This window comes from Sarcophilus harrisii, chromosome 4 (genome assembly GCF_902635505.1).
Source record: "Sarcophilus harrisii chromosome 4, mSarHar1.11, whole genome shotgun sequence".
Classification (NCBI taxonomy): Eukaryota; Metazoa; Chordata; class Mammalia; order Dasyuromorphia; family Dasyuridae; genus Sarcophilus; species Sarcophilus harrisii.
The window spans coordinates 233,961,817-233,989,445 of record NC_045429.1 but is presented as its reverse complement, the minus strand read 5'-3'; the positions used below and the strand labels follow the sequence as shown (position 1 = coordinate 233,989,445).

General features: G+C 35.8%; 1 protein-coding gene across 4 annotated transcripts in view; it reads right to left on the bottom strand.

The window, feature by feature from the left end:
* Nucleotides 1-24,861, bottom strand: part of COL12A1 (collagen type XII alpha 1 chain) — a 141,515-nt gene extending 116,654 nt beyond the window's left edge. For 2 of the 4 annotated variants that reach the window (XM_031964620.1, XM_031964619.1), the window contains exons 1-7: nt 20,958-21,030; nt 11,403-11,519; nt 8,711-8,854; nt 6,174-6,233; nt 3,849-4,112; nt 3,039-3,203; nt 2,063-2,236 (exon numbers count right to left, since the gene is read on the bottom strand). In XM_031964620.1, the coding sequence (XP_031820480.1) occupies nt 2,063-2,236; nt 3,039-3,203; nt 3,849-4,112; nt 6,174-6,233; nt 8,711-8,854; nt 11,403-11,519; nt 20,958-21,030 (997 nt within the window). Of the gene's footprint in view, nt 1-2,062; nt 2,237-3,038; nt 3,204-3,848; nt 4,113-6,173; nt 6,234-8,710; nt 8,855-11,402; nt 11,520-20,957; nt 21,066-24,339 lie in introns of those variants that run through there. The other 2 variants (XM_031964618.1, XM_031964621.1) reach the window with 2 other exon arrangements.
* Between the last annotated feature and the right edge of the window lie 2,768 nt (nt 24,862-27,629).

Sequence of the window (27,629 nt, the reverse complement as noted above, 5' to 3'; positions counted from 1 at the left end):
TTAAAATCTATGCATCTATGAAAAAAGATTAATAAATTTTTAATCCCAGAAATATATATACTACATAATAGTAACAACGTATTTTATGTATGTCAAGATAAATCCCCTGTATTCTGCTTTTCTATGTAACCAAACCCTTGGGATAATTCTGCTTCATCCTGGCCCTATAAGACAAACTACAGGAAATCTAAGAACATTACATAACTCTAATTTGTTACTAAAGTAAAGCTAGTACATATTATATGTAAAAGAAGTGAAAAGTATGAGAAAAGTGAAAAGGGGACAAAGCATATTGTAAGACTGTATCTTACAATTGTAAGAGTATTTAGGCAGCAATAACAACAGTGTGTCAGGATAGAGCCAAGAAAAAATAGGAAAACCTAAAAGCAAAAACGTGAAACCTAAGAGAAAAAAGAATTTATTAATGAAAATGAGTGATCTGAGAGGAAAGGATGAAATTGTATTCAAGAAGACTAAGCTGTAAGTCTCTGAATAAACCAAACATAAAGTCAAAGCAGTCCAAAGATAAAGTGGAGGATTTAAGCAGAAGAATTAAGGGATTAAGAAGGAGAGGAGAAGAGTGAAAGAAGAAAAAAGGTGAAGAAAAGGAGAAGGGGGGCAGAGCTGCAGAGAGTGGAAGAAGATAAGGCGGGTAAGAGGAAGAGAAACAGAGGGAAAGGGGAAAGCTGGAAAGGCGGGGGAAAAAAGAAAACGAATGGACAATGGGAACAAATAAGGAGACCAGACTAAATAAACTAAGGTTCTTTCCAACTACCAAATACAATAATTTTATTATTCTAAATTACAAGAGGTGGGAAGCAGAAGTAGACTAATTATTTCATTTACAATGAAATAAGAATTTTAAAATCTTGACAAATGAAGTTATAAGGCAAGATTCTAAATGACAGAACTAAAGCCCATAAAAATTTGCCAAAAGAAAGCCAAAAACTTGCAATTTCAGTAATAAAGGAGTTTTTGAGATTGGTACTCATCTATTTAGAATGTGCTTTAGAATTCCATTTGAATGCAGAAGATGAGGAAAAAAACTTTCAGGGAAAATTATCAAGACTGCACAAAAGGTTGACAGTCAGATATTTTAACATCCTTTCAAGTGCCTTGTCTTTCTTCCATGCATTAGAAGACATGAATTGAAAGAAGTTTTTTAAATAAGGAAAATTCCCAGATATATATATATGTGAAATTCACTTATCTTTCAGAGACTCTAAAAATCCTCTAATATTTGAAAAAGTACGGGGGAGTATTGTAATTGGAAAGTTCTTTTCCTTTAAGATCTATAAAAATAATATTCATACATATATATATATATATATATATATATATATATGTCTCATCTGACAATATTAGACTGGAGGAAGCACAAAGATGACCTGGGAACCGTTCTAGGCTTAAACTTACAACTATATTTGGGAAAGTCAATTCAGCTCTTGGCACCTCAAGTTCTCCATTTGTATAATGGTGATAATAATAATACATACAAATACCAACATCAGAGGATTATTTTAAAGATCAAAAAAATAATATATATGAAATGTTTTATAAATAACAACTATTAAGAATAAATTATTTCCTTTGAAATACATATACTATCCATAGTAATCTGTGAATACAAATGCCAAGTAAGAAAAAGACTCTAGAAGGAAAGAGTAATTCAAAATTTGTCCAAAAGGACTGAGTTAAGGATATTGTGTTAATTAAATTTACTGTGCTGCCATTTTATATCTAAATCTTTAGGTAATGGGTTGGTTAATATAATATAGTCATAGTATACTATAGTATATATATATATATATATATATATATATATATAGTATGTAGTGTACAAAACATATATCCTTAACCTCTTGATGACGCAGGTAATTCTCTACTACAAATTACAAACCATTTTGCATTGGTGGAAGAAGCTTCCCCTAGTGTGTTCAGATTCCCATCTCATTTGCTTCCCCAACAAAAACAAGCTGTCAGCCCTGTCTATATCTTTAAAAATCAAAAAACAAAGCAAATAAGAAATTAAGGTGTTTTCACAAAGTTCTCATCAACTCACCTTCTTCTCCACTGACCAATTCACCCAACTGTTCATCAACACCTGAGCACACCTGAGAAATTATTTCATTCTGAATATCTACAATTGCATCAAAGTTAGCCACATTGAAAACATGTTTAAGTGAAGGTGGGGATGCAATTTGTCTGAGTTCTTTTGCATCTGCAGCTTTGATACCTTAAAGAGAGAGAGAAAAAGAGAGACAAATGGAAATGAAGACAGGAGTCCATGAAAAAGCTAAATGGCCCTATCTTGTGTGAGTTGTGTGCACTAGAGACATGTATTTCCATATTGCTCAGATCCAAAGTAGAAAAGGCTTTGTTTCATAATCATTTTATAAGTATTCACATTACCAATGTATTTTATGGCTCCTTCACAGCTTGGACCATGGCTTGGTCATTCCAGATATCTTCCAAAGTTTGTTACACAGTGCTGAGTAACTAATACTTGCTGAATAAAATATTTGTTGGTGAACCAAAAAAACAACAACAATAACAACATAGCTTTGTGTAATATACTCAATCAATAACCAAAAAAAGAATATTGGTAAAACAGGCTTAACTTTCATCCTAACTGTTACATCATTTTTTCTATAAAGACAAGACCACCTCTCTAAATCTCTTTAGGGCATAAATTAAGATACATCTTAATTGAATTCTTGTATTCTTCATGTATTATATATGAAACAAGAAAAATGTATAATGATTACCTTTAGTAATATTACAAATATTAAAACTAGTGACCATTAAAAAGTCAAAGTCTATAATAGAAAATGAGCATTAAATCATAATTGTTTTGTATATTAAGCATAGGAGAGGAGTGGGAAAGTTCAATTTCTATTTCAAAATCTCTTACTCATTATAAGAAAATGCACTCTACTCTTTGAATAGCAATTCTTCCTGTAAAAAGCCTTAATTTTCATCCACATTCCATTGATTAACATACTAATAAACTGATATCAAGGAACAATACAACTTACCCAATGAGAAAACTTCAACACCAATATTCCGAAGTTCTCTTGCTGGAATTTCCACTTCATCCTGAGATTTTCCATCCGTGATAATAATTGCTACTTTAGGGAAGCCAGCCCTTGCTCCAGCTGATTCCGTAAAAGTATTTTTAATTAAATAATCAATAGCATCTCCTAAAGTGGAAAGAAACATATGACTTGATATATTTTAGGAATATTTTTAGGACAAAGAAATCATTATGAATTTAATCCCTTTGTCATATAAGTAAATGGACAATATATTATTGGCTTTTTTTAAAAAATCAAAGATTGAGTTAGAAAGTATAAAATTATCTGTCCAACTTCTGCTCAAATCTCTTTTGCATTTATTTCCTATAGAGAGTTGTTTAGCTGCTGCGACAAAAATTCCAGAAACAAGATACTTAATATTACCCAAGACATCCCATTCCATTTTGGGACAGCCCTAATTGTTAAGAAATATATATATATAAAGCTAAAATCTCCTTTTCTATAACTTCTACTCATTTACACCTACTTCTTTCTGGGACCAAGAAGAATAAAGCCTAATTTCACTTCCCTGTGACAGACCTTCATATACCTTAAGTCAGTTCCTACCTTCTCCTTAAGTCATCTCTTCTAAAGGCTAACCAACCCCATTTTCATCAGCCAATCCTCATAGCACATGTTTTGATTCCCTTCACTACTCTGGTTACTTTCTCCTGAATATATTCAATTTCTCCAGCACCTCCCCCCCCCCAAAAAAAGCCCTAGACTTTTAAAAAATTAAAATTAAAAATTAAAATAAATTCTTAATCATACCTGTCATTGTATTTCCACCTTTGTATGGTATTTTTTTAATAGCAGCAAGAAGATCTTTCCTTTGGTAATACTGATTTAAGTTAAATTCTGTCCTGGTATCAGAACTGTATTGGACAACACCAACTCTTGTCTTTCCTTCCCCAATGTCAAAAGCAGATACAAGGGCAGCAATGAAGTCTAAGATGTATTTGAAATTATTTCTCCCCACACTCCATGAGCCATCGACTAGGAAAACTAAATCTGTCCAGGCACTGAGAGAGCATTCTGAAATACATAGAAGGTGTCGCTTTTTAAAATACTTTTATAAATCCAACTACCAGTAGTACATAGACCCTAACACAAGTCAGTTTAAAAATTTTTGTACTTAAACTCTTTCATTTTTGGAAGTAGTATGCATAGGTTATATAGGGGATATGTCCATATACAATTGTGTTCTCACACTAGGAATATATAGTAGAAATCCATCAAGAACAAAGCATTTTCAGCATCATGATGAAAATTCATGGGAAGAAAGAAAAAGGAAGGGCAAGGGAAAAATTAAAGTTGCAAGCTAAATTTTGGTCATCTTAACAAATGCAATTTAATATTTTATATAGTATTAATAGTTCTCTCATTTTTATAATAAAGTTATTGACGAAATTGAAAGCTTAAGAGGATAAACTAAGTCTTAATTATCTTAGCCCTTTCCTTGGTATCTGCTAAGCATAAGGTTGCTTTAAAAAAAATCACTTTATATGTGTATTATACCTTAATAAATTATACCCAAATATCAAGGATCTTATCATTTCAATTTTCAATTCACTTATACTAGGTAACTTATATACCCTTTTAATGAATTTCTAATGGATGATATTTTCAGAGTATCAAGGAGAAATAAATAATATTAATTTAAAAATGTGAATAGTCAAATTTCTCTCCTTTATTATTGTTAAAATGCAATAAAATGATCCTAAAAATCTCTAAAACAGAAGGACTCAAAGCTAGTCTAAAGGCAATTAGGCAACAGACTTATCAAAAATAATTCACTGGATAACAATGAAATATTTTCACTCTTTCCTTATTCGATTCTGTTTGAATTTGATGAGAATTGGCTTTTGTAAGAAAGCACTGAATATATCTCTTCAGATGCTTCTATATTCTTAGTTCACTGAGATGGGGAGTAGAAAATAGAGTTTATGAGTAAGAAGAGGGAAGGCATATTGGAAAGTTTCAAAGACTAAATTTATGTCTAGGTTGAGGAAAAGGGGATGGTGGGAATAGTGTTTATGTGTATATTTGCAAAAGATTTGACTGACATTTAAAACTATGAGAAATACAGTGATTAATGTAATGCTTTGATTTAGATAAAATATTGACTTAGGGAAAATATTACTATAGTAACTGCATTCCCTCTAAATTTCAATTGGGATTAATAGACCTCAGAAAGAATGATAAACAGGGATCTGTAAGGAGAAAATCTCCAGATAAAAAGACCTTTGTTTTTATAAGATTTTTATTAACATCCTGGTTCATAAATTCAACTTTTATAGGGTGACAAAATTAGCAATCGAAGAATCCCCTCTATTTTGGTTTACCCATTAAGTGAGGAGATTTAATACAATACTCCTTAATACAAGGAGACTAATAATGCCAAAACCTGAACTGAAATAAAATTTTTTCGATTTGATTACAAATGTACCAACTTGGTAGAAAGGAGGCCAAATCTGAAATTAAGAACAGCTTTAAAAATAGTAATGCTGGAAATATCAAAAAAAGAGCTTGGGTACATGCATATATTTGGAAGAAAAGAAATTTTGCTTTTATTTTAGCTGCTCCAATTTCCTACTCCTTATATATTCATTTCTTCATTCATATAGCTTACTTTTAAATATACCTAAGTTTTTTTTTTAATTCTCCAAACATTTACATGAGATTTTTCAACTTGCCTTATCTTGAGACAAAAATCAAGTCCTTCTAGGAGTTTACTTTTTCACTTACTATTAACATCCAAAAGATGCCACTAATGAATTAAAAATCTGTCTGCTGATATTGAAAAAAATTAAGGCTGATATGAGAAAACTCAGCATCAAAACAAAACATGTTTAGGGAAGAGACCTTGTATTGTTAAAATTAGGAGTAAAATGGGAGGGAAGGATTAAAAAAGTCAGAACACTATAATTTGATTAAAGTTTCTGAATTAATGATAACAAATTCTTTGGGCTAATTGAATAATTTACATTATATAAAGTCAAGTAATATTCAATAGTGAGAGGAATTAGGAAAACTCCATACATGCTTAATTCATTATTGCTACCTAATCAAGCAAAAGGATTAGCAACAACTCACTTTGTATCTCACTTTGTCCTGGTTTCTTCTCCCCTTGCTTTCCTGGACCACCTGTTTGAACTGAATCAAAGCATACCAAGAAAAGCACAGTTACCAAAAAGAATAACAGACTTGCATTCACAAGGACTTAATGGCAATGAAGTAGCAGTATTTCTCCAACTTAAGGTGTATATCCAGATAGTAAGAACTAAGTAGGCTAATGTTTTCAACAATGGCAGCATTATCAGACATTGTGGTTATAAATTGTGAATGAATTAATTATACATACACATGTATGTCTGTGTATGTGTGTATTCCTGATAGAATGACGCATATTTACCTATATAGATTGTCCCAAAAGTCTTGGGGCAATTTTAACCTTTAATAATTCAAACTGCCCTAAGATTTTGGGAACATCTTGTACAATACTCATTTGATCATAATAAAATTTAAATATCACATGTTCTATATGATGTTTATATATAATTATTGTGTATATATATGTATATGTATATGATAGACATACATATGGGGGAGGTTGTGATTTTTGTCTGTAAAGGGAATTTCTGATGTGTATGCTACCTTCTACTGATTCAGATAGACAGTTTTCAAATCTTAAAGTGTTTTCTGGGCCGCTGAAAGGTTAATTAATTTGTCCAAATTCCTACAGCTGGTATGTGACATGATATAGAACTGGAATCCAGGGCTTCCTGACTCTGAAACCAGCCCTCTATATATTAGACTGTTAGAATTCTTACAAGGTGCTAAGTCAGGGTACTTAACAATTCTCTAGATATACTTAGTACTTATTAGAGTTCCACAAGATTCACACCTTTAAAGAGAGCATATATAAGGAGGAGCTCTCAAGCCCACTAAAGAGGAAGACCACAAGCCCACTCTCGGAGGCAGAGTCAGATTCATTCCATTTTCCACCTTTGTGCTGGCTGGAGGCTGAAGCTGAAGAGACAAAGGTCTTGCAGGAAGAGCTCTTGGAACCAAGGAGTGAGATAGGCCTCTAAGAAAGCTAACTGGGTGATTTTGAAGGAAACAATAAAGGATCTGGACTTTAACTCGGGGCTGCATATGGGGTGATTATTACTTTGAGCTGAAACTAAGGCTGCTCCCAGAAACCCCCAAGCAACCTGCTCCCAGAGAACTTTATATTTTAGAGAAGAACACTACATTAGACTATTGTTATTGTTGCTGCTGTTGTTGTTGCTGCTAATGAGTCATGTCCAACTCTTTGTGACTCTGTAGACCATACCATCTGTAGGGTGGAGTAGTTTGCTAGTTCCTTCTCCAGTGGATTAAGGTAAACATAGGGCTAAATGATTTGCTTATGGTCACACAGGTCAAAAATGTCTGAGGTTGGATTTGAGTGCTGCTCTTCCTAACTTCAAGTCCAAAACTCTAACCACTGCACCACCTAGCTGCCTCCATATAAATTATACTAGAAGTTTCAAATTCAGGACCCTTTGCCATTAAAACTCCTAAAAGTAGAATAAGATTAAAGTGTAATGAGCAAATGTTTAACAAAATAAATCAAAATACAATACAACATTAATAATACTAATGTTGTAGTTTTCTAAATCAATATGTGACTGTAGGAGCCTTGGTACCATTGTACTACATCATCTAACTAAGCAATCTCTTAAGAACATGGAGACCAAGGCACAATTCAAAGTTAACTAGGTTTTTATGTATCAAATGGGATTGATGAAATGTTATCCAAGATCTTTATAAAGACCCACTGAACAATGAAATACATTCACCTCAGTTCAACATTTAAAACTTATAGTAGGCAACTATAGTTCATTTTATTAAGAATTAATTCTTCATGAGATTCTGGACAGCATGAGACATTGCAAAAACAAAGGAGAGAAAAGTGTGGTCATGCAAGAAAACCAGCCTTTGTGGGTTGCCTCTTTTTACAGTCTCCATATATACCATTACTACCCAAATACACTGATTTATACAGAGGCTGGAAAATTTGAATAAAAGATGTCCCTTTTAAAATTTTCACTTGGGGACATAGGATTTCTAACTACACTGCTGATTAAGAAATGTAGTGTCTACTTCTTTATTCATTCAATCATTTAATTATTATTCTGTTTAGTATTGTATTCCCCACTCACAAAGCCCCATTTCCAAATGGCTGTCATTTTGGGAAACCTGCCCAACCATAAACTTGAAGCCAAATACCTATCATTTTCCTTTTTTTGAAAATTTTGTCCGAGTTATCTATACAATAAAGCTAGATTTCATTTTGTACAATCTCTACAAGATCCACATTTGATTGCCAAGGGGAATTATTCTTATTGATTATTATAACATGAAATTTACAGCCATATGCTTATTCATAAATCTAAATCTGTCAGTTTGTGAATATTAGCTACTACACAAGGTCTTTGAATTGAAAAAAAATCCTCCTTCATTAATTCTACAAAGTAAGTAATAAATTCACCACTGTAATTATAAGACGAAAAAGAAAAGACCTGGATAGTTTTATCAAAATAAAAGGAAAACATAGGGTAAAAACTGTCAAGTCAAATACTTACTTGTCAATTGGCCTATAACTGGTACACTTTCTTCCACTTCATCATAAGAAGTTATTGTCACAACATATTCTATCTCAGGTATAAGGTCTGACAATAAAGTTTCGGTAGTACTAGCAGAAAGAGTAAATTCTTTAGTAGGCCCATCTGAAAAAAAAACAGGTTAGAAGTAAAAATCCTCAATTTCAACATAAATATTTATATCCATATATATCAAACTATGTCCAGCAAATAAACAGAAAAATAAAATCCCTTGTTAAATTTAAACAAAATCTGAAACATAATTTTTCAGGCATCCAAAGGTGGTTTCTATTTGTCTTTCAAAATTAAAACTTCTAATTACATGAAGATATTCAACATAGTTACTTAGCTATGCTCACATTCAACATCCAGAAACTTAAATATTATAATAATTAAAGGTCTAATTGGAAAAAACATAGCTCTTCTTTGGGGATGAAGGGGGAGAGGAGGAACAAGAGATAGTGATGAGAGGCAACATGGCATTGTAGATAAGGAATTGAAATCAAGAAGACTTGGCTTGAAATCCTTCTTAGACATTTACTATGTCACAAACCTCTCTAGGTGCCTCATCTATCACATGAAGTTAGATGAGACAATCTCTAGTATCCCTTTCAGCTCTAAATTTATGGTAATCTATGATTTCATTGATATGCAGAGTTTGCCATGAAGAAACTCTTTCTACCAACAGAGATTAGCAACATCTATGTAATTTACATTCTTAGAGTTGCCTCAAACATTGAGGGGATACACAAATGATCTTTCCAGAGTCACATAACCAGTATGTGTCAGAAGTAGGACGAACCCAACTTTTCCTGATTCTGAGTACTGACCTCCCCTACATATAATTGTTCTTTTGGTGCAATTTATTTTTAAATATTGGTGGTTATAAAATAATTTTCATATCAGATATCAAATCAAGTGAAAGAACTTATTTCAAAACTGAAATATATAATAAAGGAAAATAAGGAAAATGGAATCCGTGGTCATATTCAAGTATCAAAAGATAAAACTCTTATGTGAAGAGCAATTGGCTCTTCTCACTCTCTAAATGCAAATATAGTTTGTCCAACATATATACTTGTGAGGTCCTTGCAATTCATTTGATGATTCTCACTATAATTACAAAGTATAAAACCCCCCATTTTCAAAGTATTTTATTACACTTTTTATCAATTATTTTACTTCATGTTTTCCCCAAAGAGCAGAGAAAACTGAAATGTGGTACTATCATGCCAGGAGTCTACCATCTAGAGTCAAAATCTGGCAGTACACAGTGTCAAATGTTTCCAACCTCTCTTGGAAACTAAAATGTTCTCCTTTCCAATGGCAGTAATACTTTGGTATGAATGAATTGGGTAACTTCAACTGCATTTTTGTGACTGGGCTATTGGTGGGAAAGGGAAAATTTGGTCAGGGAAAGGATTGAGATGGGATAGAAGGAAAACAAAAAGGACAGAAAAAAATGACACTCCATTTCCTTTCAAGTTCATAAATCTGATAAGAAGAAAGAATATTTCCTAAATTTCTTCATAAAATGTTATTTTAATCTCTTGGTATTTTTAAGACCATAAAAATACACAAACACAGTTTATATGATAAATGCTTTTTTACCCCAGCCTTTAACACACTCACTCAAGCCATCAATATCCCTATCAACCAGCCAATGTCAATGGAAGTGGATACTTTCCCAATTGTTTTTGGATATAAAAATGGAGCAACTAAAAATAATCCTCTATACTTAAGTGATGTCATTAACCCTACAAACAATTTTTTTAAAAAATAATTAAGAAGGATGGATTTTTTTTCCTTTAAAAAAATCTCAATATAAAGTCTATAAAGATCACCATGGCTATTTCATTGCCTCCAATCAACACTATACCCAAATCGACCTACAGAAACATAATGCTCCTCATTTTTTGGTACTGTAACAGTCACTGCCATCATTGTGTAATAATGATTCCTAGGTTCTGGAGGTACAGGGTATTACAATTCAAGTTTCTTTCTGTTTTTCTTAGCAAATTTTAAGTTTTGCAAAGTATTTTACATGTGTTCTCCAAGTTATCAGAACAACCCTGTGAGGTAACTGCTATTATTATCCCTATTTTACAGATGAAGAAACTGAGGTAAATTAACATATTTGCCCAGAGAACCACAGCTACATGTCTGAAACAGGATTCAAATACAAATCTTTCTGATTCCAAGTCCAACATTCTACGTACTGTAGCACCTAGCTGCCTTCAGCCTTTAAATTGCTAAAGGATTGGATAATAAATGAAGAACGTCAAAAAGTTTGAATATTTAAAAAGCAATTAAAGACTATTAGTATTGCTCCAATATAACAATCAGCACACACACACACACACACACACACACACACACACACACACTCCTATATATCAGTTTTCAATAAGATAAGCTGTGTCTAAAAAAGAAAAAAAAAACTACAGGCTCAAGGAATGCTGGAACTTCAAATGCTGACTGAGAAATCAGGAGATCTAAGTGCTAGCTACTTCTTTCTCTACCCTTCATTACTTATATAACTTTATCCAATTTACTGAACTTTTCTGAGCCTTAGTTTCAAAATCTTGAAAAAATGGTGGTTGGATTACGTGATCTATAAAGTTTTTCTTGCCCTGAGATTTCATAATATACTATTATTATCTCTGTAACTTACCAGTTGTAGGATCCACTGTTACTCTGTAACCCACTATGGGATCAATTGGTCTTGCCCATGACATGTGAACAGTATTTTCATCTATAATTTTAAAATTCAAGTCTGAAGGTGGTTCAACTGGAAAAGAAATTGGGTATTAGTTAATTTTGAATGTCAGAAAATTAAAATGTTAATGAAAATTGTGTTCAGCAAAGCTTACTAAGATTGTCTTTGCATAAATTTGTTTCCAACAAATATGAACATATCTTGTTGGAAAAGAATAAAATAAAAGCTGACAAAATATGACAAAACATCAGAGAGTATACATATCACAGAAGACAGCACAGAACATATGTTTCTTGAGTTGCTAAGTCATTCAAGAATGACCAGCAAGTTCAAGCATGATGGAAAACATAATTGAATACATGTACAATGAAGTCACAGATAATAACCACATATGCAAACATTTCACGTAACAATTAAGGGACTTTTGATACATGCTGAGTGCAACTGGAACAAGCATGCCAAATCACAACCTGCTTACAATACCAGAAGATAATTTAGAATGCTAATACAATACTCTTCTTCCAAAAGGGATAAAATAATTGATTGGTTTTTTTTTTAATTGCCTCTCTGCATTATTTTATTTTTATTGTTTGTGTTTCAAGAAATCTGAAACCATGGCAGAGATGACAGAATTAATTTTGTTACTACAGAAGAATCTTGGGAATTATCAAATATTTGTTTAGTAATGCTATATTTCATAAGGAAATATGTATTTGAAATGTATAGGAATACTCATTTATTTGCAGTTTTTTAATTCCAAAATAAAGGATTTCCAATTTTAGCATAATTTATAATCATGTCAACATTATGATACAAACATTCATAACACAAATATTCTACCAGTGTACACCAACTTTCAGTATGATTTCCATGGTGTAAACACTATTATTTCCACTTTGCAGCAGGTGTACCCCATACTAGATGTGGCATTTTAGCTTAAAATGCCAGTATGGACCTTTACAAAACATTGGTTAATCATGAAAAGACAACATCAATGTATATTTAAGGACATTTATTTACAGAATTTAAAGAAAACAGTAAAGAAGCCATCAGTGATCTGAACAAATGATTGCAAATAAAAAAACTTGTAGGAGTTGATGACAGGAATAACCAAAAAGTACAGAAAGAAAAAGTTTACATACACCATTTTGCAGCATCATGCATGTGTAAATGAAATGTTGACTTGTTTTTAGTGTCCTACAATGAACAAAAGCCTCCATGTACAATGGTCATTACACAAAGACGTTCCAGAAATATTTTATAATGATATTCTCTCTAAAATGTTCATGCCTCATCATGCAGTATATTTACTGACTCACTGTCAGTGCATGGTAAGTATATTAAATATGACTCTTTGAACACGTCCTCAAAGTCAAGTGGATTTCAGTCATACTATGCTCAGTCTGTCTATGCTCCAAGCTGACTGAAAACCTCACATTCCTTGTGAATGAGGTCTTGTTTATTTTTTCCATGTACGATGATCATCATTTTTAGATGTAAATAGAGGTCAATTGAAATACAATAGTGGCTTTAAGACATAAATCATTTAATTTAATTGCTGTTAGGTTTTATGCAATATTAATAACATGGCTTAATGAAAATAGAACGAATTAAGCAGACACTTCTTTTAATGAACTCTCCCTTCCAACTCCAGGATAAAATAAATTTTACATTTATTTTGATATACTAGTGCTGGAATGAATGTTATTTTTCCTACTATCCATACACAGGCAGTGAGATTAGACTATTAATCTACATGCAAAGTTTAATAATTCAACATTCTATTTACTGTAATGAAATTGCTAAAACAAAATAGTTGATCATCATTTAGTTCTATGAGCATGCAACAGATGTTAATAGTACAGTATACACACATTAAGAATATCATTATAAAATATTGTTCCAATAGCAATGGCTCAGGACAAATTTAATGCAAAGGCAGACAGAATTGGCCTGAGCATGCTTTGAAAAAAATCAGTACATGGAAAAACAGTACCACCAACCTTGGAAGAAAATTGACCTGATGCAGCAGAGACATTAGGGTAAAAGTGCTGAAGGGCAGCAGCCCAACTTGATATCCAAATGACGAGATTCCAGATCAACTTGAAAAAAAAATGACTGTAGGGAAAAGTCTTTAACATTTCAAAGGCTTTTAACTTGTTCATAAAAATTCAGATATGGTAACCCCCAATGAAAAGTATGAGACAAGAAGGATGGACACAGTGAATCCCCTTTTCTGCCAAGAACTTTTTATTCGTTCATAATCATCTAGACCTGGCATTGATTATATATTGTCATCAACTTATGTTTCAGGTTTAAAAAATTGTTGGTGTTGGCATGTGAGAATGACAAGTCAAGTTGAAGAAGAGTAAAAGTTTAACATTATGAAACTCTTATGAGATATACCCATAAGAAAATAACAGCTACCATGTCATTTTCTCTAAAAGAATGAGAGATAGGAACTAGACCTACTAGATATAGGGAACTCTGCCAGTGCTTGGCACTTTCTGTGCAATTTATGAGCTTAGAGTGTAGGTTAGAACACTGAAAAAATTAAATGACTTACCTAACCTGTATCACAAGCAGTTTTTAGGCTCTACTCTCTCCTACACCACACTTATTCTCATAAGAAGGTTAAAAACCAAACAAACCTATCAGTGCTGGAATTCCAGGAAATATTAATTATCTAATTTGCAAGCCATCTCTAATTTTCATCCAAAACTACTTAACATAAAAGAATTATAGTTATGAGCTGAAAAAGGAGAAGTACAGGGAATTGACAGTAATTAAATATCCATTTACTGATTTGAATGTTAAGAATTAATGAAAATAAAATTCTCTAATATCATTGTTTAAACTACTAGGCATTTCACTCACTGATCAATTATTCTAGTACAGAACATATTCTGAAATATGAATGAAGTTTATACTAATTTTATGTAATAAACTATTTATAGTATCTAAGACTTCTTTTTTAGAAATTCAGAGCTTTATTATTACCAACAAATTAGGTAGCCTAAATGATTTAAAAACAATTGCAATTCTCTGTAACTTAGTTGATTATTGGAGAGTTGTCTGAGGAACATAATAGTTAAGTCTCTTGAACAGGGTTACACAATCAGTGTCAGAGTCAGGATTCAAAGTAATGCCTTCCAGACTTCCAGTACTATCATCTAAGATATACTGCCCTTGCTGAAAAATACTTTGTTCAAACAATAACTTTAGAAACCATTATTTTTCATAGTTTTAGATATGATTGTTTTATGTAACAAAACATACATCCTTTCATTGTATTTAAACTGATATTTATATTAAAGGATTCATAAATTAATTTAAATTATGTCTAATTACATTGTTGGTAAACAAATATTTTCAATTCAGTCATGAAGTGTTGTTCCAGAAAATTCAAATGAGTTTGTATTTGAATTTGCATTTCTCATTTAACCAACTCCATCATAATAAAAGTCATACTTATGGTCAACAATACTTGGCCACTATTGTGTCTGACTGAATATTTGCCAAGAGAAAAAGAAAAGGTAAAAGTATAAATATTTCTTCTATCTTGGCTACCACAAAGATCAAAGGAATCCTAAATCTATAGAAAAAGGAGATGTCCAGCATACTAGTTTTGAATAAGATGTATCCAAAAAAGGAAAAGGAGAATTTCTAGTCAGGGCTAGAAACATCATAGTTATGTTAACAAACTAAAAAGGAGGTGGAGGGCTAGAGGAAGCTGAAACACTACTTCAGTATTAGTATTGTATGAGAATTTTTTTCCTTAATTTTTTGGGGGGAAACTTCTTTTCATTTCCATGGCAACAAAACTGAAAGGGGCATTATCTCAATGATGAAATTCTTTCCAATCCATTATTATACACAAAGGGAAAAAAAATCATTATTTGCATTTCAACATATTCCTGAAAATGTTGAATATGTATAGATATTTTTTATTATAAGAATTATATTCAACAAATACTCATTTAAAATTTGCTGTATTTTCCATTTAAAGGTCAATGAAATATTAAACTAAGAAATAAATTTAGGCTAGATAAATAAGGCAGCAAAATAATTAATCAAAAATTAAAAACATTAATCTAACAAACCAGTTATTTTGTTTCTATGTTCCCAATCAGTATAACTTTGTTCACTTCATTGTTAAATTGACCTCATGTCTAATTCAATCTAGGAAACTGCATGATAAACAATGAATTATTGAACAAAAAACCTATGATCTAATCCTGATTTTTCCAAATACTAGTTTGTATGATGTTGGGCCAGTTTCTTAATCTCTACGACTTCATTTTCTGATATGTGAAAGGAAGAGAGATATCTCTAAGGTTCCTTCCGATTCTAAATTTTGATGTTAGAGATTAGATAGTCAAAGGCTTATGTAAAATGCATATCAGCTTTGTTCTTCCTAAATAACTGATCATTAAACAAGGAAATTAAGATAGTTATTTGATGAATTAATCAATAAATATTTTATTAGGTTCCAATTTTGTGTTAGGCCTTATGCTAGGTTCTAGGGCTACAAAGACAAAAATGAAATTTTTGCACTCAAGTAGTTTATGCTACATGACAAATGGGAATGAGAGGAAGAGAGGAAATGATATTATTATAACATTAGTATAGAAGTATTACAAAATGCATGCAAATCAGATTCAAGGTAACAATGGCAAGAGTGGAGAAATATTAGCAGCTGAAGAACATCGGGATAGGTACATGAAATAAGAAATGGCTTTGAGTTGAACATTGAAGGAAAGGAGGGATTTCATGAAGCAAAGGTGAGGTGAGACATTAAGTCCAGGCATGTTGAAAATCTACACAAAAGATGATGACATCAGATGAAATATCACAGTTGAGAAATAGTTTTCAAGTCAGTTTGGCTGAATTGTAGATTACACAAAGAGAAATAATCTATAATAAGACCAGAAAAGTAGCTTGGAGCCAAGTTGCAAATAACTTTAAATTCCAGAGGAGTATGTATTTGATATAAATGATCATAGGGGCATACTTAAGTTTGTTAAGCAAGAGAATGAGCCAGTCAGCCCTGTACTGTAAAACAGAAATGCCTTCTACATTGTTCAATAGTATATGAGAAGATATTGGTTAGCATCACACAGAATGGGCACTGATAGTTTGAATTCTACATTACTGTATAGACTATCTACACTGACAAGAGAAAAGCCAATGAATTATCAAAGAAGAATATTATAAAGTAGTCAATGATTAAAATAACATTTTAATTACAGCAATATTTAATTCATCTCAACTTCTAGATCAATTTAATTCTCCTGGAGATCTCAAGTAACAAGGAAATAATATCCTCAGGAAAAAAACTGACCAATGAGCTTTAAAATTCCTATCTAAATAGCAAAATGTATACTAGAAATGCAAAAGTCACTCCATGTAATTCAAAGAAAGTACTATCATAAGGGTAAACTGAAATACAAGTGGTCCATTAAAATGAAAAGTAATAAATCAAACTTTCATTTCTATGGAATACTTGAAGTCTAAAATGTGTCCTAGAAGAATATTTGAAGAAAAGAGAAACTTCTATATAAATGGGAAAATCAAGTGGACAGAAAAAAATGAAGTGTGGACAACAATCCAACAATGAAGATCAATGATGATAACAGAAATAAAACATACCCATAAGTAGACACAGATGGAACACACATAGAAAGAGAATGGATAAAAGCAATGATGAGTGAATGAGATATTTTAGTCCCATTTTAATCCCAAGATTATGATAACACAGTAGAAGGTAGAAGTAAATTTAAGCCTGAAATTTAAGTAATCAATCAACAAGCATTTATTTTGAGTTTAGTGTGTGCAAGGACCACTGCTAAGATCTGATGATACAAATAAAAAGCAAAAACCACTATCTCCTTAAATAATAGCTAGTTCATATTGAGCTTATATTCTAATGAAAAGTGCCCAACTAACATCCTGACAGACACCAATCCACTCCATTGCCTAAAAAAATGTTTCCTGACTAAACATCTTGGAGCATCCTATTATTTCTGAGCTATCTAAGAGTACAATTATGACTGTTATTGTTGTTGAGTCATTTCAAACTCTTGTGAACTCATTTCTTGGCAGAGATACTAGGAGTGGTTTGCCATATCCTTTTCCAATTCGTTTTACATATGAGGAAACTGAGGCAAGCAGGTTGGGTTAAGTGATTTGCCCAGGATCACATAACTAATAGGTAGTAGTATGAGGCCAAATTTGAACTGAGGAAAATAAATCTTCCTAATTCTTAATTCCAAGCCTGGCACTCTATCTACTTCACCACCCATAACAGCACCCCAAAATGAAGAATGACAATTCCAACAACAAATTAGCCCTGCCCAAAACACCAAAGATAGAAAAGATGTAACTGAGAAACAATTAGTAGGATGAAATGCCCTTTCTCCCAGTGAAGACAAAGATATGGCAAATTCTTTAACTATTAGAGATAGTTGGTATAAAGAGAATTTTGAAGAAAATGAGTAGCAAAGTTAGCTACTCTTTACAGACCACCCATCATCTCATCCAATTCTGATTATGTTCTTTACATTATTCCCAATCTATTTTCCTAAGAATTCTCCATTTTTTCTAATACTCAACACTTGTGATAATCCATTAGCTCCTTCAATGAATTATGTAAAGATATTTAAGAGAGATTTCAAGAAATAATAGTTAAATCCTTGACTTCCTGCTACAAACATCTATAATAATTTTCCTACTCATACTCTATTTGCTCATACTCATTTTTATCTATCCCTTACGATTCTCTCTGTTGTCCTGACAAGTTCAACTAAAAAATAATTCAAAAGACTACTGTGCAAAACAGTCATCATGAACTCACCTGAATTCACTAAAATATTCACAAAATAGGATCTAAGAGATTTCCATCACTTCTGAAAAAATTTTAAAAGTTAAAAAAATAACTCATATAAAAGATTCTGGAGAATGAATAACTGTTTCCATAACTTTCTTTTATATCCAAATCTTTGAAATAAGAACTGAAAATTTTCTCAACTGCATGGTTATCAAGGAGATCTAAAGTGTTAGAAAGGGCTTTAATTTCCCATGAATTCTAACCTAAGACAACTCCAACACATCCTCTAATATTGCTCCAATGTTTAATATGCCAAAGTGTTCTTCTTTCATTCAATCACTTTTGACTATGGAAAAAAAATCTTCACTTAAAAGATGAAAACATTAGAGGTACCTACCTAGGTATCAAGTCATCTAGTTTAACTTTCATTTTACAGATAAAGAAATGGAGGTTCCATAGGTGGCTTCTTAATCAAAGGTTAGTAGGTAGTAAATGGAAGGGAGGTCATTTGGTGTTAAATCGAGTCATTGGCCTAAATTCATTAGATTCTTCCACACATTCTTAGTATGCTTTTGGAGTTAGGGAACCCTAAATTACTAGAGTATCATATGGCTCTGGACTATGCAGAATTCTGTTAAATAATACCTAATTTGCAAAGATGTTGAATGACTGCATTTGGTTATACAAAATAGTGCCACATACTGTTAGATGACCTCTCTTCTGTTTGTTTAGCTTAAGAATGTAATATATGTAGCATAAATAATAAATTTTCATTTAGCCACTTCTAAGGCAACTTTTTAAGTCGTCTTCCTTGTTACATTCTCAAGAAACAAGGTCAGAAATTGGTTTTCTCCCTATTTCATTTAAAGACTCCCTACAGATATAACAATAACTTCAAACATATTCCTTATGTTGCATCCACCATTTTCCTTGTGTCACCTGGGTGGCATATACATAAAAGGAGAACTCATAAGAACTAAAAGAGACTTTAGGGATCATCTAATCCAACTCTCCTCATTTCACAGATCTAGTCAAATTTCAGTTTTACTAAGAAGGGAGCACAAGAGGGAGAAAGGATTAAGTAGGACAAAAAAAAAAAAAAAAACCTGAAATTCATTTTTCTGTGTTAGCTGGTTATTTTGTTTTCTTGTGATGACATCAATTTAATAGGTTGAGGCACGCAAATCAAAATAAAATTTAGATAATCCCTTAAGGTCCCTTTTCAGTCTAAAATTCTAATGTTCTGGCAAACTCATTAAAAGAAGTTTTCAAATGACAAGACACTTGGACGAGTTTTTTCGGTCTGCAGAATTTACCCACCTGAGTCCTACCTTGTGAAACTCAATCAAAGACTGGAATTTGTTCTTCAAGGCTACCCATCAAGTCCCATTCATTTTTCCAAGAGTTTGGGAAGAATGGGGAACCTCCTAGAGTAAATTCCATAATGAAGACTTGGGTTTTAAAGATACTAATGATTTCTCACCCTCTTCTCTCCTCTTCCCCTCCCCGTACCTTCAGCAAAGTTGGCTTCCTGGTGCAAATATAGACATTGGGTGCACAGAAAATTGAAACAGAAAACCTGTTGGGCAGGGAGAAAACCTAGGCTCTCCTGAAGGGCAGGAACAGAAAAGGCTGCGTCTAGTGATTTAATCAAATCAACAGGACTCTATCCTCTCCTTTCTGTTCAAGTGCTTGCGTTCCCCAACTGGGAAATGAAAGAGACGTTAGATCCCTTCATTTCGCCTCGATTCCGAACCAACACTTGAGCCACCCTCACCAGCTGAGACTGAAGCTGGAGGCGGATCCTGACGCGTAGTATAAAGTGCCCTAAAGCTGCCGGCGAACTGCCTTGGCTAGACTGAGGCTGGGTTATCCCGGAGAGCCTGAGGCTCCTCCCCGGGGCAGAGACCCACGTGTTTCAGAGCAGGGGAAGCCCCTGGGCACAGCAGCTAGGGAGCTCCCCTGCGGGGCTGGCTTTGGAAGACTTGCAGCTAGAGCCCCGAGCTTGGCATCCCCTTCCTCTCCACCCCCACTCTCCCCTGTGGCCTTTGCATCCGTGACTCACTCTCCAGGACTGGCCAGCCGAAGCACTCGACTCTCAGCAAAACACACAGACACATGGAGCCAGGCTCTGTTGGAGTATTTTATTGTGTAATGTGACTGAGTTCGCAGCACTCAGCCAGGTAATTAACAGTCGCGCGAGAGCTAGTGCCAGCGCTCTGGGGCGCCTGATTATTAATCGGAGGCTTCGTGTTTGCACAGGCGCCTTCTCCTTGAGAGCTAGCTGCAAAGTCGGGCCGAGGAGCCAGGAGAAGAATAACAGCTTCATCTGGGCACTAGCGCAATGGGTCCATTCCTTCGGAGGAGGCTGTAGTGGAAAGGTGGTGTGGACAGCACACCAGAGAGACACGAGCGAGCGAGAAACCCACAAAGGAGGGTGCAAAGTTAAACAAGCAAGACAAAGGAGCTGGCCGGCCCTGGATAGCAGGGAAATAAACCTTAAGAAAAGAGAGACGTTTGTCTTAAGGACAGAAGTCACAATAGAAAAAAGCAAACACACCAGGAACGAAGAGCAAGCAAATACGACAAGATATGGATCGATTCTTTTTTTCCCCTTTCTCAAATTCTGAATCACCATTTCAAGAAATAAAAAGAAGACAAGCAACAAAGGGGGTCATTACCTTCTGCCTCTATCGAAGATAAGAGGAAGGCTGCACATATAGCAGCAAATGCTGAATGTAGCCGAATCTTCATGGTGGCCCTCTCCAGTCACAACCACATGAATGGATCTGCGTTGGAGAAAGTGAAAAGTATTAGTACATATCAAAAGGCTGAGGATCTCCTCAGACCTCTGGGTTTGCTGTAGCCCTGAACATCTCTACTTTCCTCCTTTCCCCACCTCCTCCTCCTCCGAAACACGCACCTCCTAAGGGGGCAGGTTAAAACTGCCAGACTTGGAAGTCAATTTAACACAAAAACACATCTATCTCTATGCATGAATCTAGCACTGTGGTCTAGTCCAGCAAATAAAGAATGCACTCATTGTGACCTAAGCAATGGAAATCGAGTTCATCAGACAAGCGGTTAATCTTGGTACTGAGGAATAATTCAAGTTAAAGCCCGTCCTGTTTTCCTGAAGATTCATCCTACTTATTAGCCCCGGGTTAAAGACCTTGGAAGACTATGCATGACTTCATCCTGCAGTATGATGGCTAATTCAGAGGTCATTTTATCCCTCCATCAGCTAAATGTATCTTCCATCTGGGGATTCTAGTCAGCTTCTAGTTCCTAGTTTAACTGTACTTTAGTGATTTTAGGATAATTTGGAAAATGTAATTTTAAAAAATCTACTCCCCCACTTATTTGTTGTGCTTGCAAATCTGTGACTCTTTAAGGCCTGAAATAGATTATACAGAAGAATGTAAGGCAAAGCTTGAAACTTGACACATTCCTCCAGCAGTGTTGTTTTCACATCTGATCATTCGTTTATACAAGCTGAGAGGAAAATAGCTCTAAAAAGAAGACAAGGCCAAGCAATTGGAAAGGCAAAGATCTTGCCTGTTTTCCAGAGATCCTTTTTTTCCTCAAAATAAAATTTTTGCAGTTCTAGTTATCAGCAACAATTGGTTAGCTTTAACTCTTCATTTAAAGTCTTCATTTAAAGACTTCATTAACGGAGTCTAATTTAGCTATGGTCAAATAGAGAAATTATCTCTTCTAATTTACGCTATCAAGTGAAGAAAGCTACACTGATTTTTAAGGGAAACACAATGAGGTCTACTTCAAATAAAAATTCCCCAGTAATTTATGTGATTGGGAAAGTGCCAGTGGGGGGGGGGGGGGGGAAGGAGGAGGAGGAGGAGGAGAGAAGAACAAAAAAAGAGAAGAAGAAAAGAAAAAGAGAAGAAGAGGAGAAAAGAAGAAGAAGAGAAATAGAGAAAGAGGGAAAGATAGAAGGAGGGAGGGAGGGAGGGAGGGAGAAGATGATACAGTACAGAAATTATTGAAAGACTTAAAGGACAATCCCATAGGAAATTCAAAGGAACTTCTATCCAGGAAACACCGCAAAGGTTTTTTCTCCTTGAGTGGTTTCCGGAGAGACTCTTATTTTAGGGAACACTAGTTTGTAATCCAGAAAAGGAACTAAAAATCAAGCTCTCTTTAATTAAGAAAATAAGTTGACAAGATCTAACAATATCTTTTCAAATTATTGGCATATCCCCTAAGAATGTTTTCCTTAACTTGGTGGGTTTTTGTTATGTGTGTGTTGGTTGAAGAGTATCCTCTAGCCTTCCTATACTATTTAAAAGACCTGATAAATATAAAATTCCTAGACGCTCCTTTTTTCTAAAGTCAAGAAAATAATAAAACGATTATTTTATGTAATGATACTGTCGTTTCTCAACTTTGCCTCAGTATGTGAAAATCACAAAATACAAACCTAGCCTTTCTTTTTCTCCCCTCACCCAATCTATCATGTGGCTTTTAGTTGTTATAATGTTCTTTAACTCCTTTGGTTGCTGGGTTCGAAGAAAAACAACAACGTATAAGTGGAACTCCTAAAATCATTATGCAGTTTGTGAAGATTACAATTTTTGAAAAGGTGGTCGTCAAATCTTTTCCCTTGCCTTAGCTCGCCCTCTATTGGCTACTTTTTCGAAGCACTAGGAATCATTCCGCCTGGGATATCTGAAGTAACGCGCGCACAAATATATAGTCTAGTCACTGCCTTCTTGGCATTCCGTATACATCTTTCCAAAAATAAAACCTTAAAAAAAAAACCGAGCCAAAACATTTGCTTGGCTGCCTAGCAACCCTTCATTCAGCCTTTTTAAATAAAACGTCTCTAGTCGACTACAAAGGATAGTCAATGTCTCACAACTATGCTTTCATGAATGAAAATTAATAGGAATGGTGTCTGTTGGGGGCGGAAGGAACAGGGAAGAGAGAGAAGCAGAGGGAGAAAGATCTTTCCCCTCTTCCTTCTCCCCCGCCCCCCATCTAGGAGCAAATTCTTTAATTCTGGCGTCAACTCGAACAGATCCAACTCCCTCAAAGAGGAGGTTCCCTCCAGCACTTATACACAGCCTCACCTGCCCTTTTCTCCAGAAGATCCTAACTAGGAGCCTAGGAGTAGGGCTGACTCCCAGAAAGATCTTATCCCCCTTCTTTTTCTGCCAGCTGTATTACAGCTGGCAGAAAGGCTGAAGTGGAAATCTCTTTAATAGGGTTTTCACAGAACTATGAGGTCCGCTCCTGTGAAAAAGCCAAGGAGGAACCAACGACACATACCTTTCACAATTTTCTCCAGAGAAACAGGGATAGGAAAACTAAAGGAAATTCCTTTCTCCAGACAATGTGGAAAACATTTCCCTCTCAAGCTGAATACCTACTGTTATACTGAATCCACAATCTTAACTATCTTCTGAAAAGCAGGTGGGGTTTACTCCTTTAGTGAACTTCACACCATTTCTTGAACTGCGGATGGATGAGAAGTGGTAGATAATAGAGCCTCACTTCTAAAGTATCACTCTACTTTGTGAAAGTTTTCTCTCCACCACTGTCTTTTTCGACTACGCACAAATTCTCGGGAACAGTTTAGTCTGGTGATAAAATTTCGAGGCTGAAATCCAAATCACTCGGAAGCATACTATGAATGTCTCAGGACTAAGACCACTCACTACTCTTAATTACTCTTGAAAATACTCCCCTCTAGGGTTTTTTTTTAATTATTATTTAAAATATGGGGGATAGTGTCCCTAATCAAGCACGCGCGCGCACACACAGCCAGATAACAGATCTTGCAACAACAAATATATATATATATATATATATGTACATTATATATTATTCTTTCCCTCAAAATTAAAAAAAATCGATTCAATATTTCATATCGGAATACAGCCCTACAAATTCCACAATCTCACCCTAAAGTTCAAAGGCGTGCGCGCACTCTAACCATTTGTTTCACCGAGGAAATTGCTCCGGGACTGGAAGCCGCAAAGGGGAGAAAAAAAGTGGGGCTGATGGGAAGAGGGATGAGAGGAATGGAGATAAACAGACCTGTGCTGGCAGCAGCAAGAGCAGCAGGGTCTTCTATGCTGATGTACAAGAGATGCTCTAGCTGTTGAGGGCTCCGTGGATGCCCTGGAGTTGGGATGTGAGAGCAGGCAGAAGCAAGAGGTTGAGCTCCGGTGGCACCTGGTGGTGGAGCAGCTCTCCGCAGATTCAGCAGTAGCAGCGACTGCGGAGCAAAAAGGAGGAGGCGGAGGAGTGTGAGGAGGAGGAGGAGGAGGAGCGGCAGCCGGAGCTGGGAGGAGAAGAAATGAGTGCCCCGCGGTTTCTAGAGCTTCCAGGACGAGGGTCTGTCTGGGACGGCTTGCCGGCTCCAAGTGGGAAGAACTCTCCCTGGTCTGCTACTTAATAGAGGGCTGTTCCCAACTCTCAGTTTACTCAGTTACGAAACGCCTGAGAAGGTGGACGGCTGCCACGGGCTGATATATGCTCCTCCAGCAGTGAAGGAGGTCTCCTTTTGGAAACTTGCGCATACTTTTCGACATTCCTTCTGCATGAGGTGGCGATCGCCGTAGTAGCAGTGCCCGGGCTGACGGGAGGGGGGAGGAGGAGAAGGGGGACAGCAGCCGCCCGACGGGCCTGCCAAGGGGAGCTGTGCAATTCCTCCGCTTCCAGGGCCAGGCTGGGGAGCGGTGAGATCAGGTTTCCCTGGCCAAGTGATTTTCTTTTATTTATTTATTTCAAAATCAAGAACAATAGAAAAACTCAATCAAACCCCATTTTCAAAACATCAAGGATGAGACTCACCAAAAGATCATGAGTATAGGTCCCTTCTTCACTTACATCCCCCCCCACCCCCCCTCCCTTTTTGTCCTCCCTTCTTTTCCTCTTTGATCCCTCCCCCAGTCCTGGGTGCACTTTAAGCCGATTTATAAGGTTTCCATTAACTAACTGTCTGTGCACGCAGAGTGCCTTGTGTCTTTTTCAATCTCCCAAAGGCAACTGGAAACCCTTCTCGCCACTGGGCGCTCTAGGTTCAGAGCTTCGATGGCTTTCCCAGTCTTCTGTCGCCCCCACACACACACATTTTCACAAAGGTGCTTTGGCTCTATACCATCATATTTAATTCGGAGAAAGAGGGAAACTGGGAGTTAGGGGAAACCACAGCAAGAAAATATGCTGAGTAGGGGGCCACTCGTGAAACACTAAGCTCTACAATGCAAACGTAAACCCAGTAGGACCCGAAGAGACAGAGTCTACATTTGAGATCTATGTGTGAATATGTTGATTATATACTCATCTCTGGGCAGGACACGGGACCCTACTTTTCAAGACCTCTTCCAAGTTACCCTTCCATCACAGTTTCTTGGAATTCGCAGTCCACTGCGATGATATTTAATTTCATGTTAATTTCACTATTCCCAATTTGTCTTGGATCTGAGAGCGGGTCCCACTAGAAGACTTAACTTAGCTTTGTCAAGTTTTCTCTAGACATACTGAAAGAACTGTTTTAGTATCAGAACGTTCAGAGGGAGAATGACAAGAACTTAGAGTCACACACACGCAGGCACGAACAATCCATAAGGAGGGGAGAGGGGAGAAAGAGGAAGCAAAAGAAAAAGAGGAAAAATGTGAATCTCCACCTCTGCACATTCCTGGAGCACCCACAGCTCATACAAAGTTGAGCCTAGATCCCAATACAAAGAGCCCCCACGCACATTGCACCGCACCTCCTCGTCGACCTACACAAACCTCGTTACTATTACCAAGCAAGTACTATCTCGCTCCTCTACAACCTGATGGATACCAAAAAGAGTTCCCACCTTCACGAAAACCTTTGCACACTTACCAATAACACCTTAATCCTCCAAGATTGTGCTGCTGCATTATCACACTACACACACACACTGTTCCACCCCATCCCCTTGGAGCATATGTTTTTGGTGTGTCCTCTCTCTCCCTTCCCCATATTCCAAGCACGCAAGTGCGCGTGAGAGCGCCAGGAGCTCACTACCTCAGCCTCAGCCGCCCCTTGCCGCCCCCGCACCCAGCAGAGCTGTTCTGCTTGCAGCCAGGCGAAATCCTGGCTTACACCTCTGTTCCCTAACCGCTGCCTGGAAAGCAAGAGGAAGCCCCTCTGGGCACCGACACCACCTGTCTAGAAAGGGAAAACCTGCTGCCAGGCAGGAGCACATGGGCATTGTGTTTCACAACTTTGTCCTTAGCTTTCGGTAGGGGGTGGGGAGTAGAGGGAGGTAGAGCTTTGGCTGCTTTTCGCCTTTTTTTGTCTTCTGCAGTTTGCCTGAAGACAAGAAATTCATACGTCTGTCTCTGGAGGCACCCCAGCGGCAAACGAGGAGAGTTTTTACCCTCCGTAGCGAGCTGAAGTGTAGCAAGGGAGCACAACAAGCAACTCTGTAGGGGAGACACACTAAGCCGCTCCTGGTGGCTGCAATTTTTCACTGGCTAAAGACAAGGCAAAGTACTTGTTCCGAAGATACATTCTTTTTATCCTGTGCCTTCAAAGGGCGGAGACAAGCGTTGAAGGCACACGTAAATGCATCCAAGATACATAAAGCATACTAGAAGCCATCAGCAGATATTCGAGGTCACTACCTTTGGAAAATTTGGCTCTTCTGAAGCAATGTTGTTTTCCGCTAAGATTCCTACTTAAAACTAAGCATTAAATGTGCCAGAACAAAACTTTCAAGATCGTTCAGGGTTTCCTAACAAAACTAAAACTCAACCCGTTTCCAATGTGTGTTTACACATATATGTTTTCACGTCATATATATACAGGTCCAAATTAACATATTCCCATTCATAGAAATGTGCATACTTAAATTCTAATTTATTCTTGGGACATTCCAATGGGGGAATCAGCGAGCACAATATTTGATAGCCTTCCATTTCCGTAAAACTTTGCAAACGCTCACTTGGCTCAACGCAAATATATTTTCCTGTAAAACATTCAGTACACATTGACAGAAAAACCGGCAATCCTATTACTTGACGGGGACCTACCTCTCCATCATTCGGATACTTCACTATGTTTCATTAAACTTTGGGTCTCTCATTCGTAAAATTTCAAATTTTTATCAGTCACTGATTTCTGTAGCAAGCGATGGATATTTTATGTTCTTGTTTGAATTGTGGGGAAAAGAGAGGAGAGAAAGAAGGAGCGGGGTGGGGGGGAAAGGAGCAGTAGAAGGAAGAGATGGCTTAAGAGTCCTAAGAAGCTCTAACTACAGTCTGCTGATTTCTCGTACAGCAGCAGTTGTTTTATCAGATCCCTGAAGTTTCTCTCCTAGTACTAGAGCGACTCTCAAAGGTGACTT